At 40.4% G+C, this 15,635-nt stretch overlaps 1 protein-coding gene across 1 annotated transcript in view; it reads right to left on the bottom strand.

Moving 5' to 3' along the window:
* CMPK1 (cytidine/uridine monophosphate kinase 1) overlaps window positions 1-13,168 on the bottom strand; it is a 36,775-nt gene extending 23,607 nt beyond the window's left edge. Inside the window, exon 1 of the mRNA XM_012776120.2 lies at window positions 12,847-13,168. Coding sequence (XP_012631574.1) covers window positions 12,847-13,017 — 171 coding nt within the window. The 5' untranslated portion in view covers window positions 13,018-13,168. The remainder of the gene's footprint in view (window positions 1-12,846) is intronic.
* Window positions 13,169-15,635: the final 2,467 nt, after the last annotated feature.

The raw sequence follows: 15,635 nt of genomic DNA, 5'->3' as shown, positions 1-15,635 counted from the left end.
AATATACAATTATTACATTTAAAAAAAACTTTTCTTTCCTTAACTTTATAGGTTCATTGTTACTACTCTGAAGTTCTAGGTAAATGAAATACAAAAGGGAATTTACTAAATATAGTTCCTTGGTGCTCCCATGCATATAGCATAGAAGAGCAAAAAAGGCATACATATTCATAGTAATTGGATATTTTACCTTTTAGGTATGACTATATTGGGTTACATGCTATCTAACACTGAAGTTTTGAGATACAAATCTGTTTTAGGGCTGGCAAGTTCACCTACTCCATACCTCTCGTTTTACAAAAGGAGAAAACTGAGATTAGCTGACTTGCCAGTTAGTGGAGAAAAAACTGGTACTTGAACCGAGGTCTCTTCTCTCTCAGTGACTCTCTACTGTTCCACAGTGGTCTCTGAGGTAATTCCTAGATGACCCATATGAAGATGTAGAGTTTATTGTCTTCAAGCTATTATGGCCCACAGAATCTACAGGTAGAAGCTAAAAAAGAGACTTAAAGCTGATAGGCTTTATCATTTTGCTGTATTCTGGCTTGGAGATGAGATCATGAACTTTAACCACACACAAAGAGCCAGGTACATTTCACTGACCTGATTCAGCCAGATTTTTACCATCCTGGTTTCATCTTTGCCTCTTTCCACTTCTGAAACACTACCATTTCCACTTTCCTCGCCCATTAAATGAACAAGTAACAAAAAAAACCCAAAAATAGATTTGAAAATCTAAATTAACCATTAAGCCAATTCCCAATTACATAATCAAAACACCTTGTATGTTGTCTTTATACTCCTAGTTGACACCAAGAAAATGGAAAAATTCATGTTATTATCTACATAAGCCATATATAATTATAAAGGTAAATCCTGTAAGTTAAACACATAATACTTCCCAATAGCAAATATCAATGACTAATATAATCCGGAAACTCCAAACAGTAAGTGAACAGCAGCCTTTTGTGCAGACCCAAGTCAGGCATATTTAATTGCTTGTTGATATGGTATATATCCTAATAATGAATGGAACGAACTATTACGGGTCTTCTGGAGAAAAGTGATGGAAACCAGGCATGAAGAATGTTTCCTGGGACTCAGTTCCTCATAGTAAAAGCCTCTGAAAATAGTAAGTAACAACTGGTGTCTTTTCTTTACCAAAGTGATGTTTTGTTAAGTTTTACTCAGAAGACAGCATGAAACTGTCGGCGAACGGTATATCTGTCGCACCTGTTCTCTATTAAGTTCTAAATGTTCTTATCACATGTTTAGTCTGTGAAAGTGTTCTTGGTTTGTCAGGTTAAAGCAACTGAAATGTCAGAGTAAATACATTTTCATATGGCAAATAAGCTAAAAGTATTAGCTTTAAGGTAACAAACGTCAGTGTGGCCAGGCCAACATAACACAAAGGATAAGATGGTTTATCCTATGTCCCCACTCTCCCTCACTTGGTCAAAAAGTCCCACTACTGGAGTATTTTCTCTAAAATGCTCTAAATTTCAATTCATAAGGCCAACTGTTAAAATACTGACTTTGGGAGGTCTGCAGTGACTATAATCGTCTTCCATTAGCATCTTAACTGGAATGTGATATTTAGATGAACAAATTATTGTCACTGAAACTTTAACCCAAAGGGTGTAAATCTAGTAGATTTCAAAGGGAATAAGGGACAAGGGAAAGAAATGATATTGAAGAAGGGCTTTGAACTAGGGCAGACTTAGGTAGAGACATCTAATTCTGATGGGAGTGTGCATATTTATGTTATATGTATATATATATACATATATATATAAAATATATATATATCTATATGTTTGCTAATGCATGACTGAGCTGGCAGAAGAGTAAAGAAACAACTCAGATTTAGATAAATGGAGAAAGCAAAAATCCACAGGAGTGAGTGCTAGAATTGCAGCTGCCCTGCGGACCCCCACCCCCACCCCTAAATCACTGATGGCTACAGCCTGGGATTTAATGGGACACAGACTGAGGAAAAGAGACAAAGACTGAAGCCTAAATAGGTTTGGAGGTCATATCAAAGAACTTTACATAAAATTGGGAACCCTGAAGGATGATACCTTCAGTGGTTAAACTAAGGAAAAAAGAACCCACCCCACAGAGACAACAACAAAAATTCCTAACCACAAGCCCATACTGATTAAAGAAACATATAAGGATATACTTTAAAAAGAGGGAAAATAATCTCAGAAGGGAGCTCTGAGGTACAAAAACAAATGGTGAATAAAGAAAATTATATATATGCATACATGTATGCATGGGGGTTATTCTAAACAAACATTACATCTTTGTTATAAAACATTAACATGTTATTGGGGAGATAAAAAATAGTCAATACAGAATTAAAATCCCAGAAAACAGAATGGGACAGAAAATAGAGTTGAGTGCCCTAAGGTGTTTGTATTGTTTGAGAAGAAAGTAAAGATATTAGTTAATATTTGGCCAGGTGGGTGGCTTACGCCTGTAATCCTAGCACTCTGGGAGGCCGAGGCGGGCGGATTGCTCAAGGTCAGGAGTTCAATACCAGCCTGAGCAAGAGTGGGACCCCGTCTCTACTATAAATAGAAACAAATTAATTATTGGCCAACTAATATTGAGAGAAAAAAAATCAGCCGGGCATGGTGGCACATGCCTGTAGTCCAGCTACTCAGGAGGCTGAGGCAGTAGGATTGCTTGAGCCCAGGAGTTTGAGGTTGTTGTGAGCTAGGCTGTCGCCACGGCACTCACTCTAGCTTGAGCAACAAAGTGAGACTCTGTCTCAGAAAAAAAAATAATAATAATTAATATTAGCTTTAAGTGAAATACATGTGCTTAAAATTTCTAGGGTAACCATTAAAAGAAAAGGAATAGACTGTATAGCTTCCAAAGTAGGAGGGAATAAATCAGAAGGGAAAATCTTAACCAAGTCAAAAGAAGGGCAAGGGGAGAGTGACAAGTAAAAGATACAGGAAAAAATAAGATAATGATAATTAAAATAATAGCTAACATTTATATAAGACTTAGCACGTATGAGGCATTGCTCTAAGCACTTTAAATATATTAGCTTATTTAATACACACAATGAGCCAATGAAGTATAATAGATACTATGTACTATTATTCCCATTTTACATATAGGAAACTGAGATATTGAGAGGTTAAATACTTGGATAAGATCACATACATAGCAGGTGGTAGGGTGAGATTCAGTCCCAGGCATTCTGACTCTGGAGTCTGAACTGTACAAATGTCTAATAGATAATATATAGGTATGACACTCTTTATATTTACTCATGTCCCTTCAGTCAATTTTTCAGTCTGATGACTAAGAATCCCTATCAAAGAATAGGTATTTACAATGCTAAAAACATTTACTTAATTGACTATTTACGGATAAGCATAGAATAGGCAAAGGAGAAGGTGCTAACATATATGAAGTACCTAATATGTTATCAGGCACTGTGCCAGACATTTTATCACATGGGTTCTCTTGGTTAATCCTCACAATCCCCTATAAAGTAGATTAATATCCCCAATTTTCAGTGGAGGAACCTAAAGAGCCAAAAATTTAAATAACTCACCAAGGGACATAAGCCCAGTCAGTCAGGTCTGACTTCAATATCTACTTAATAGGAGTCCACTTGCTCAAGGCTTCTTGTTATGGCTCCCGGCAAAAAAAAATATTTTAAAGTTAAAAAAAAAAATCTATTTAACAAATATTTATTAAGCATCAATTTATGCCAGGCACTAAAGATACACTGGTAAATTTAAAAATCTAGAGTTTTTACCTTTATGGAGCTTATAGTTTAAAGGGGGAGACAATCAAATAAACATACAAATAAAGATGAATTACAAATAGATAAATGTTATAAAGGACAACAGAATTACAAACTAATAAAAGTTACAAAGTGCTCTGAGAGTATACAATTAGAAAAACCCAACCTAGTCTGAAAATGTCAGGGCTACAAGATGTCTGTAAGGAATGAGAAAAATAAAAAATGAATTAAAAATGAATAATAAAAATAAAATTAAAATGTCAGGGCAAGTTTCACTGAGGAAGTAACATTTAAGTCCATGGTTCCCAAACTGGACATCAAGGCATCCTGGAAATTCATAAGAGTGCCCAGGGTTTAAATTTTCAAGGAAAACACAGCAATACTCCACACCTGTTAGATACCATGTGAACCACCAGCTCAAGGTAGTTCTGTTTCAACTTAAGACCATGGTACATTCCTTTGGATGACATCATCTTTGTGATACCAATTTTTTGTTGTGGCTGATGTGATAAAAAAAGTAGTACCACATGAAAATTAATGTGGAAAAGAAAATGAGGGAAGTATCCAATCTGATCCCAACATATGAGAAACTGCAGTGCCCAACAGGCATATATATTCCATTAGTATGGTTACTTAAGAATGAAATGAATTTGCTACTTTTTCCTCTTAATTTATATGTATTATTTCTTCAAACAGCTACTAAGTTGTTGAAAAATAAATACTAACTATTGTTTGGACCTAATCACTTAATGAATATAACTATTAGGTATTTCTTTTAGACTAGGGTTGCTGTAAAAAAAAATTACTGAGACACTAAGGGCACCATGAACTGAGAATGTTGGGAATCTTTAAATTAAGCTAAGATCTGAAGGATGAGTAGACATTTCAAAAATGGTGTGATACAAAAAACCAACTCACGCTGGATAACAGACTTAAACCTAAGGTATGAAACTATTAGAACTCTAGAGGAAAAAGTTGGAAACACTCTCCTAGACATCGGCCTGGGCAAAGAGTTTATGAAGAAGTCCCCAAAGGCAATCACAGCAGCAACAAAAATAAATAAATGGGACATGATCAAACTACAAAGCTTCTGCACAGCCAAAGAAATAGTCATGAAAGTAAACAGACAACCTACAGAATGGAAGAAAATTTTTGCATCCTATGCATCCGATAAGGGACTGATAACTAGAATATACTTAGAACTCACGAAAATCAGGAAGAAAAAATCAAATAACCCCATTAAAAAGTGGGCAAAGGACTTGAACAGAAACTTTTCTAAAGAAGACAGAAGAATGGCCAACAAACATATGAAAAAATGCTCAACATCTCTAATCATCAGGGAAATGCAAATCAAAACCACAATGAGATATCACTTAACCCCAGTGAGAATGGCCTTTATCAAAAAATCTCCAAACAATAAATGCTGGCGTGGTTGCGGAGAGAGAGGAACACTCCTACACTGCTGGTGGGACTGCAAACTAGTTCAAGCTCTGTGGAAAGCAATATGGAGATACCTTAAAGCGATACAAGTGAATCTACCATTTGATCCAGCAATCCCATTGCTGGGCATCTACCCAAATGATCCAATGACACTCTACAAAAAAAGACACCTGCACTCGAATGTTTATAGCAGCACAATTCATAATTGCAAGGCTGTGGAAACAGCCCAAGTGCCTATCAATCCAAGAATGGATTAATAAAATGTGGTATATGTATACCATGGAGTACTATTCAGCTCTAAGAAACAACGGTGATATAGCACATCTTATATTTTCCTGGTTAGAGCTGGAACCCATACTACTAAGTGAAGTATCCCAAGAATGGAAAAACAAGCACCAGATATATTCTCCAGCAAACTGGTATTAACTGAGTAGCACCTAAGTGGACACATAGGTACTGCAGTAATAGGGTATTGGGCAGGTGGGAGGGGGGAGGGGGGCGGGTATATACTTACATAATGAGTGAGATGTGTACCATCTGGGGGATGGTCATGATGGAGACTCAGACTTTTGGGGGGAGGGGGGAGAAATGGGCATTTATTGAAACCTTAAAATCTGTACCCCCATAATATGCCGAAATAAAAAAAAATAAAATAAAATAAAAACATAAAAAAAAATGGTGTGATAGAATGAGAGAGAAAAGACAGGGTCCTCACCTTTAAAAACATTACACTCAAGTTAAGGAGGCAAAACTAAAAGATAAAAGATAAAAACATTTTACAACAATTAATAGCTAAGCTTTAATATTAATATATGCAAAATTCTTTCATATCTTTTTTTTTTTTTTTTTGAGACAGTCTCACTCTGTTGTCCTGGCTAGAGTGCTGTGGCATCAGCCTAGCTCACAGCAAACTCAAATTCCTGGGCTCAAATGATCCTTCTGCCTCAGCCTCCCAAGGAGTTGGAACTACAGACATGTGCCTCCATGCCCAGCTAATTTTTTCTATATATTTTTAGTTGTCTGGCTAATTTCTTTCTATTTTTTATTTTTTAGTAGAGATGGGATCTTGCTCTTGCTCAGGCTGGTCTTGAACTCCTGACCTTGAGCGATCCTCCTGCCTCAGCATCCCAGAGTGCTAGGATTACAGGCGCGAGCCACCGGGTGCCTGGCCTCTTTCATATCTTTTATCATGAACTTCTATTAAGTATGTGTCTATCCTCATTCCAAAGTGAGAGACTCTTGAAGCCTGTATTGGTGCCCACAGATAGGGCACATTTTAATCAGTAGATTAAGTCATCAGCACCCGCCAATGCAGGTAGGTATTATGTAATCCACTGAAGACCATGAGAACAAAAAGGCAAGGCAGGCAAGGAGGCTCACACCTGTAATCATGCTATAATCTAGCACTTTAGGAGGCAGGAGGATCACTTGAACCCAGGAGTTAGAGACCAGCCTGGGCAACAGCAAGACCAACTCTACAAAAAATAGGGAAAAAAAAAAATTAGCTAGGCACAGTGGCATGCACCTGTAGTCCCTGCTACTCTGGAGGCTGTAGGATCCCAGAAGTTCAAGGTTGCAGGGAGCCATGATGACACCACTGCACTTTAGGCCAGATAACAGAGCAGAACCCTTGTCTCCAAACAAACAAACAAAAAGAACAAAAGGCAGAGGAAAGGTGAATTCACTCTTTTCAGGAGCTGGCACATTTATTTTTCTCCTGCCCTCAGACATCAGAACTCCAGGGTCCTGGGCCTTCATACTCAGACAATTATACCACCAGCTTCCCTGATTTTCCAGCTTGCACATAGTATATCATGTGACTCCTTGGCCTCTAGAACTGCCTGAGCCAATTCCCATAATAAATCCCCTCTTCTTTATCTGTATCTATATCTCTATACCCTAATGGTTCTGTTTCTCTGGAGAATCTTAATACATTGTTTTTGAAAAGTGGACAATTAATTATCAATTAAAATAAAAAATGCATGTACCTTCTAACCCAGCAACCTACTTTAAAGAATTTTGCTTACAAAATGAAAGCATCCATATATAATGTTATATTTACAAGAAAGTTCATTGAAATATTGTTTGCAATAGCAAAATAACCCCTAGAAACTACAGTGAATGTCCAAAGGGGATGGTACAACCACACTATGGCAACATCCGTATTACAAAATATTCTGCAGCTACCAATAAAAATGAATTAAATCTATAGGTAAAGACCTGAAAAGATACCCATGATACATTTGGCAAAAAACAGAATAATCCCACTTCAAGGTAAAAAAGATAAATATTTACATTTCTGTTTGGAAGAATATTGAGAAAGAGATGAAGAAGCAGTTAATAGCAAGCAATTAATACTAGTGACCTCAGAATAAAAAGAGATTTAACTTTTCCCAATGGGCATGTATTACTTTTGCAACTTAAAATAGAATGGCAAAAAATGAAAGTTTTTAAAAGTAAGGACAGTGAATAATCTGGCTATTCTCCCCTCCTCCAAGTTCTTAACACAAAAATTCCATGTTCCAAGCACCCTTAATGAAACAGTGGTACTTTAGAAGAGTCAAGGATTCTGAGGAGCATCTCTTTTACAGATGATTTAAACTTTCTTAAAAAAAAAAAAAAAAGATGCATTTATTACTCCACCTATCCCACCAAAAGCAAACACTGAACCTTAATGTCCAGTGGATTTTCCTATCAAGTTTCTTCTGGGTGCTAATCTGTTTGGGAAATCTATAATCAGGAGCTGGAAATCTGCTTAGCAGATTTTCACAACCATACCATGTATTCACTGACAGTAAACAGAAGTGTTACTTGAGAAATCTGAAGACAGCTAAATCACATTCAAACATTTCTGGTCCTGAAATTGGGAGAGCTAACTGCTACTTGGGCGCCCCCTGGGGAACAAATTTAAAAAATTTTTCATATGGTCAGAACAAATGAATGTCCTCTATAAACATATATTCAATGAACACTTAATTAAGCACCTACTATGTGCCTGGCACAATGTTCAACACTGGGGACACAAAGATAAATAAAATCAAGTTTCTGATTTCTATATGCTTAAAGTCAATTATCAATCAAAATTTCTTCTAACCACAGTAAGTAGGATGCCCATGCAAAGTACAAGTTATCCACATGGGCCCTGGAGAAAGTTGACACAAAATCATAAAAATGCTTTCGGGGTGCTATAGAAAGCAATTTGGCAGGGAAATAAGCTTTATTATAATTTTTTATATAAGCAATATGTTCACAATCTTTAAAAAGAGGTTTAAATATTCCTTCCAAATAGCACATGCAACATTGTGGTTGTTATTTTCTTTCTTCTTTTTTGAGATGGAGTTTCAGTCTGTTGTCCCAGCTAGAGTGCTGTGGTGTCAGCCTAACTCACAGCAACCTCAAACTCCAGGGCTCAAGTGATCCTCCTGCCTCAGCCTCCTGAGTAGCTAGGACTACAGGTATGTGCCACCATGCCCAGTGAATTTTTTCTATTTTTGGTAGAGACAGAGTCTCACTCTTGCTCAGGCTGGTCTCGAACTCCTGAGCTCAAACGATCCACCCACCTTAGCCTCCCAGAGTGCTATGATTATAGCTGTGAGCCACTGCACCTGGCCTAGTGGTTGTTATTTTCAAAGATAAATTTAGGTTACAGTGCCATAATTTCTCTTGGGCCAAAACAACAAATATAAATAAAGCTTAATTTTAAAAATTCAAAAACAACACAGTATTCCTATGATGATTTTTTAGAAAAAAGTTATTTCACACCAATAATTCCACTCCAAGCACTTAGCTCTAATATAAAGTATTGCACTGATTTAGAAAATGGCTAATTTTCAAAAACAAATTTAGTATGAGAGAACACAGAATTAGAAACAGTTAGAAAATACAACAAAACTGAAAAGATCAGTAAAAATAAACCCCAAAATCTCCCTCAAATCTTTTCTTCCCAGTTCAGAACACTTTCAGAAGATATTGTTATCAGATTTGCCTTTTCTTCTTCATGGTGTCCAGGAGCAACTAACAGTGTAGAAGTGTCTCCAGAGGAAAAAAAGTACCAGCTTCCCTCCAACCAGCTTCCCTCTTCCCTAACTGCAATGCCCAGGGTCTTAGAGGGAAAGATATCCTAAGGTTCTATAGCCAGGACACAAAGCCAGAACCCAAAGATGTATTAATACTTCTGGTAGCCTGAGTTGGAAGTCAATATAATAAAGAAATAATTCGACTTCAGCCATATTTCAAGTATAAATTAGTACCTAAAATGAGCTAAATTAGCTTTGGCATGATAGTTGGGGAATTTAACATCAATTTATATAACTTTTCCCCTACCAAAAAAATTAGTTCCAAAAATTACAATCTTTTGGGATTCAGCGTATGATTGCCTGAATAAAAAATTATCAAGTCAAAATACAAGAGACTCACAAAGAGAAAAAAATTAACACACCTCTGTCTTAACTGACTATAGATATTCCAATATTAATTTAGTCAATAGGGACAGCAATTACTAAATTACGAACTATTTGGAATTAGTTGTCAGTTTAATAACATTCCTGGCAACTGGAATCAGAAGTAAACATTTTCATAAAAGATGATAGCTGAAAACAGTTTAAGCTCATATAATTGCTGAAATCTTAAAGAATAATATATTACAGAACATATCTCATCATGAAATCTTATAATTGATAATTAACAGGTTTAAAAATGTTATCAGTCATTACTGAACAGAGTAAAGAATAAACACTAGTTATAAAATGTGTAGATTATTTTTAATCCAGTGGAGTAATATGAGTATTATTAGTTTGGTTGTGGACATTTAAAGGCATGTTATGATTCAGAAACAAAATAGTGTATTTAAATGCATTCAAATATAACCGTCATATAACACTTTTTAAAAAAATACTACTACTTTACAATAAAACCAGTATAAGATTAGGAAGTTTAAAGTGGAGAAATAAATTATTTGCATATGTCTCTGTGTGCCAGATATTTTTACCTAACTTAACAATCACAAATCTCATACAGTATAGGTATTTCTATTTTCTCCCTTTTTACAAAGGAACTCAAGCTAAAAGTAACAGCTTCTCTGGGCCTAGAGAAACAGTAAATGCCAGAGAAAGGGTTTGAACCCATATCTCTTTGACTCTGCTCCTTCCCCTACTGCACTATTTACCTATAAGAGTCATTTCATATACAAAACAAAAATTTGAAATCACCCACTTGTGTTTTTTTTTTTGAGACGACTCACACTCTGTGGCCCCAGCTATAGTGCAATGGTGCAATCACAGTTCATTGCAACCTCAAACTCTTAGGCTCAAGTGATCCTCCTGTCTCAGCCTCCCAAGTAGTTGGAACTACAGGCATGCACCACCACACCCAGTTAATTTTTCTATTTTAAGCAGAGATGGGCTGGTCTCAAACTCCTGACCTCAAGCAATCCTCCCACCTTGGTCTTCCAGAGTGCTGGGTGATGTCCAGCCACCACTTGTCTTTTAAAAACTGAAAAAAACCACTGGGCATGGTGGCTCATGCCTATAATCCTAGCATTCTGGGAGGCTGAGGTGGGAGGATCGCTCAAGGTCAGGAGTTCAAGACCAGCCTGAGCAAGAATGAGAACCTATTTCTACTAAAAATAGAAAGAACTTAGCTAGACAACTAAAAATACATAGGAAAAATTAGCTGGGCATGGTGGCACATGCTTGTAGTGCCAGCTACTTGGGATCCCGGCTGAAGCAGAAGGATCACTTGAGGTTGCTGTGAGTTAGGCTGACACCATGGCACTCTTGCCCAGGCAACAGAGTGAGACTCTGTCTCTAAATAAATAAATAGTGGAAAACAACAACAACAACAACAACAAAAATAAAAATAAGGAAGACGCCGGGCCAGGTGGCTCACACCTGTAATCCTAGCACTCTGAGACACCAAGGCGGTCGGATTGCTGGAGGTCAGCTCAAGACCAGCCTGAGCAAGAGCGAGACCCCGTCTCTACTATAAATAGAAACAAGTTAATTGGCCAACTAAAATATATAGAAAAAATTAGCCAGGCATGGTGGCGCATGCCTGTAGTCCCAGCTACTCGGGAGGCTGAGGCAGCAGAATTGCCTGAGCCCAGGAGTTTGAGGTTGCTGTGAGCTAGGCTGATGCCACGGCACTCACTCTAGCCTGGGCAACAAAGGGAGACTCTGTTTCAAAAAAAAAAAAAAAATCATATATATATGGAAGAGAAAAATACTATGCATTTTTTTGTTTGACTAGTTCCACTTTTATTCCTAAAAATGATCAATAATTATAAATCTGCCAGTACAATACATAATGACTTTTAGAACACATCTTTATCTGGATACTCTTTAGGAACAAAACACAGGACAGGAGTTGACTGTATGAACATGGAAGAAGAGAAGTAAAAAGCCAAAGCTAATATAGGCTCTATCAGGCTGGGCGCGTGGGTGCTTGTAATCCCATCTACTCAGGAGGCTCACCCTAGCCCAGGAGTTTGAGGCCAGCTTGAGCAACATAGGGAGACCATCCCACCCCTGTCTCAAAAAAAAAAAAAAAAATATATATATATATATATGTACATATATAGATATATGTATATATACACATATTTCCAGGATAGGAAAAGGAAGAAATTATAAGTTCTGAGTAAAAAACTTTTGTTGGTCACGGAGTTCCACAGCGATTCTTTGGGTGATCTGCACCACCACTGATAGCCTCTTGTTTCTAGGTATCTTGTTTTCCTTCTCTCCCAAGAATTCCCCAGATTGTCCATTAAGCCGTTCTCTTCACTGTTTCACCGCAGCTAACCACATTATCTGTCACTCTAGCCCCCCAAAATTAATAACCGTATCACATCTTAAAGCAAAAGCAAAGTAAAAAAAAACCCCGATTTTAGAGTTGGAAGGTGTTTTATATTCTGAGCAAATCTGGGCTCAGGAGACTTCTTAGTCTATGAGAAGGAGGAAATGAGGCTCGGAGAGAGGAAATGACCTGCCTGAGAGCAAAGCGTGAGGTGGCAGCAGGGCCAAGGGCTGACCTCCGTACACGGCTCCGCAGGCTGGCCCTGCCCTACAGCCCGCTGCGAACAGGGCCAGACAGAGCTAGCTGCAGCTCACAAGGGGCCTAAAATAACACCCTTCCCACCAGGCGCCTTCCTACGGTAAAGACCGGTCTGTAGTTTAGAGGACTGGCGGAAAGGCGCAGAGAGGAGAAACCCCTTCAAGCAACTGTGGGACACGCACACGGCCTCTAACCGAAATCCGCGCTCCTGCAGCCTTCACCCACCGCGCAATCAGCGACCCACTGACCTCTGCGCGCTGGGGACCCCGGAGGCTGGGCCTCCCGGATCCCTCTCCCAGCCCACTCCTAAGACGAATCTGGTCCCCAACGTATAAGAAATGAGGGGGCGCAGAAACAAAACGACCCCAAGCGGCCCCCCACAAGCGCCGACGCGAACTACGAGTCCCGGCACGCCGCGCGCCGGCGGACCCTCGGCACTGCCACGCGGACGGCGCGGTGGCCGCCGGCACTCGTAGTCCGCAGTTGCGCGTCTCCTGGGGTGCGGACGGCCAGGCGCGACGGGACAGGCGAGCCCGCGCCCGGCCAAGCCCCAGGGAACCCGCCAGCTGCCCGGGCCTCACCTCGACGATACGGGCGCACTGAGTCCCCTTGCCGGCGCCGGGGCCGCCGAGGACAAACACGACCAGCGGCTTCATGAGGAGGGGAGGGCAGAGGAGAAGCGGCCGGCGGCTCAGCAGCGGGAAGCTAAGGCCCAGGACGTGTAGCAGCCGGCGACCGCAGCGACTAACCATACACCGCGTCTCAGCCGGACGCTCAAGGCGCTGACAGCGGCCGGCGCGGCGGAGGCGCGAAGCGGGGCGGGGCGGGGGGGGGCGGGCCGAGCTGGCGCCCGCCGCGGCCCAGCTGCCGAGGCTGCCCGGTATCCGCGCCGCGGCCGGAAGAGGAGGAGCCTCCCGCGGCCGGCTCGGCTACGGCGCCGCCGCCGCCGCACCGGCTTGCAGTCCCTATGCCTTCTCCTTCCCATCCCTTCTTAGCTAGTCCACGGGTGCTTCCAGACCTCGGTGTCTCACCCTGCGTCTCCGAGTATCTGGTGCTATGCTGGAGGCTGGGACGTGATAACACTGGAGAGCAAATCCCACCGACTCTGCTCGCAAGGAGTTGCAATTGCATGGGGGGGGGGGCAGCCGACAAAAAGTAAATACACGTATAAATAAATGTAAACACCCGTACGGTTTTGAAGGAAACAAACGAGAGAATAACAAGAAGGTTATAACTTGGTTAATGTAGTCAGAGAAGACTTTAAAAGAGGTGACATTTGACACAAGACATAGGGATCAGAAAGAACACAACCAGGCAAAAGCTGGGATAGAGTGTCCGTCCCACAAAGACAAAAAAGCATGTGTAAAAACCTTAAAATGGGCCGGGTGCAGTGGCTCACGCCTGTGATCCTAGCACTCTGGGAGGCTGAGGCTGGAGGATCACTTGAGGTCAGGAATAGGAGACCAGCCTGAGCAACGAGACCCCGTCTCTACAAAAAAAAAATAGAAAAAATTTAGCCAGGCGTGGTGGAACCAGCCTGTAGTTCCAGCTACTTGGGAGGCTGAGGCAGGAGGATCGCTTGAGCCCGGAAGTTTGAGGTTGCAGTGAGCTATGATGACACCACTGCACTCTAGCCAAAGGGACAGAGCAAGAGACTGTCAAAGAAAAACCCCAAAACCCTAAAATGGCTTGGCAAGTTAGAGCAATTGAAAGAATGCCAGTGGGACCAGGCCTGGATGAAATGAGGGGAGAATAGAAAGTGAAGAGTTGGGAGAGTTAGGCTGGTGGCAGGCAATTCATTCTAGCCTTTTGGTTATGGGAAGGAATTTGGATGATACTGTAATTGCAACCGGAAGCCATTGCAATTAACTCCATTTCCCTGCCTTCATTAGAGAAAAACCTTAAGGAAGAAGAAAAGGAGTACTGAACCTTGGTGAGCACACACCTTTAAAAGACGAGGAAGAGCCTGAGAAGAAAGAGCCAGAAAGGTAGGATGAAAACCAGGAGAAGGTGGTGTCCCAGCAAAGAGAGGAGCTCAATCAAAACTCAAAAGAAGGTTTCAAACCAGCTTCTGGGGAGGAAAAGCTAGGACACAGGCAGCCAGGAACAAGGAAATTGGTCATATTAGGAAGAGGAAGCAGGAGAATGGAAAAGGCCATATCAAAGCAAATCTGCCACTTTTTCCTTTGTGTGCATTCTCTTAAGTGGCTTTTTCTGTATGTCTTCTGGCAATTAGAACTGAAAGATCTTAAGGTATGGTGTCTGTGGGGAAAAGGCATAGGAAGCTACTGGCATGCTTTAGTGAAGGATATAAGCCAGAAACAAAAAGACAGTCTTTGTTGCTACCAGGACAGAGCACCAGACCATAGATTCCACATAGGGATATGGGTCTAAAACTTCTTTGTATACCTACTTAAAGCAATCTGTAGTATTTTTCTTTGTTTCCCTGGATAATTATGACCACATAGGTTGAGTACTTAATGTCATGCACCTTGCCCTCTCATTCCACCAACCATGCTATGCAACTGAAGAAAATAATAATGTGGCACAGATGTAAAAAAATGAAACCAACATACTCTTTTCTGCTAAGTGTTTTCCCAAGGAGTCTTTTCCAGGAAGGACAAGGCTAGGTAAAAGAATACTTTATTACTATTTGGCTCTTTGAGCCTGTTCTGGTTATCTGATGTTACCTAACAAACCACCTCCAAAATGTAATGGCTTAAAACAATAAGAAACATTTATTTTGCTATGACCTAAAGTTTAGGCTAGGCTTATTGAGGACAGCTCATCTTTGCTCCAACATGCTGTCAGCTGGAGCAGCTCACATGGGAATTGGACAAGGATCCACTTCAAGGAAAGTTCATTCACATGGCTGACAATTTTGTGTTGGCTCTTTTCTGGGAGCTCAGCCTGGGTTTCATCACAGGTTGCTTGGGTTTGTTCTTATAGTACATGATGGTTGTGTTCCAAGAGTAAACATTCCAAGAGTTGGGGAATGGAAACTGCCTTTTTTTTTTTTTTTTTTTTTTTTGAGACAGGGTCTTACTCTATTGCCTGGGACAAGTACAATGGTATCAGCCTAGCTCACTGCAACCTCAAACTCCTGGGCTCAAGTGATTTTCCTGTCTCAGCCTCCTGAGTAGCTGGGACCAGCTGTGTGCCACCATGCCTGGCTAATTGTTTTATTTTTATTTTTTGTAGGGACAAGATCTCCCTAGGTTGCTCAGGTTGGTCCTGAACTCCTGGGCTCAAGCCTTCCTTCCACCTTGGCCTCCCAAAGTGCTAAGATTACATGTATAAGCTAACACTCCTAATGGGAAACTGCCAGTTTTTAAAACCTGGGCACAGAAACTGCTGCAGCAAATCTTCC

The sequence above is a fragment of the Microcebus murinus genome, chromosome 2, assembly GCF_040939455.1.
Source record: "Microcebus murinus isolate Inina chromosome 2, M.murinus_Inina_mat1.0, whole genome shotgun sequence".
Taxonomy (NCBI): Eukaryota; Metazoa; Chordata; class Mammalia; order Primates; family Cheirogaleidae; genus Microcebus; species Microcebus murinus.
Note: the sequence above shows the minus strand (reverse complement) of the source record. Positions and strands in the feature narration are given on the sequence as shown.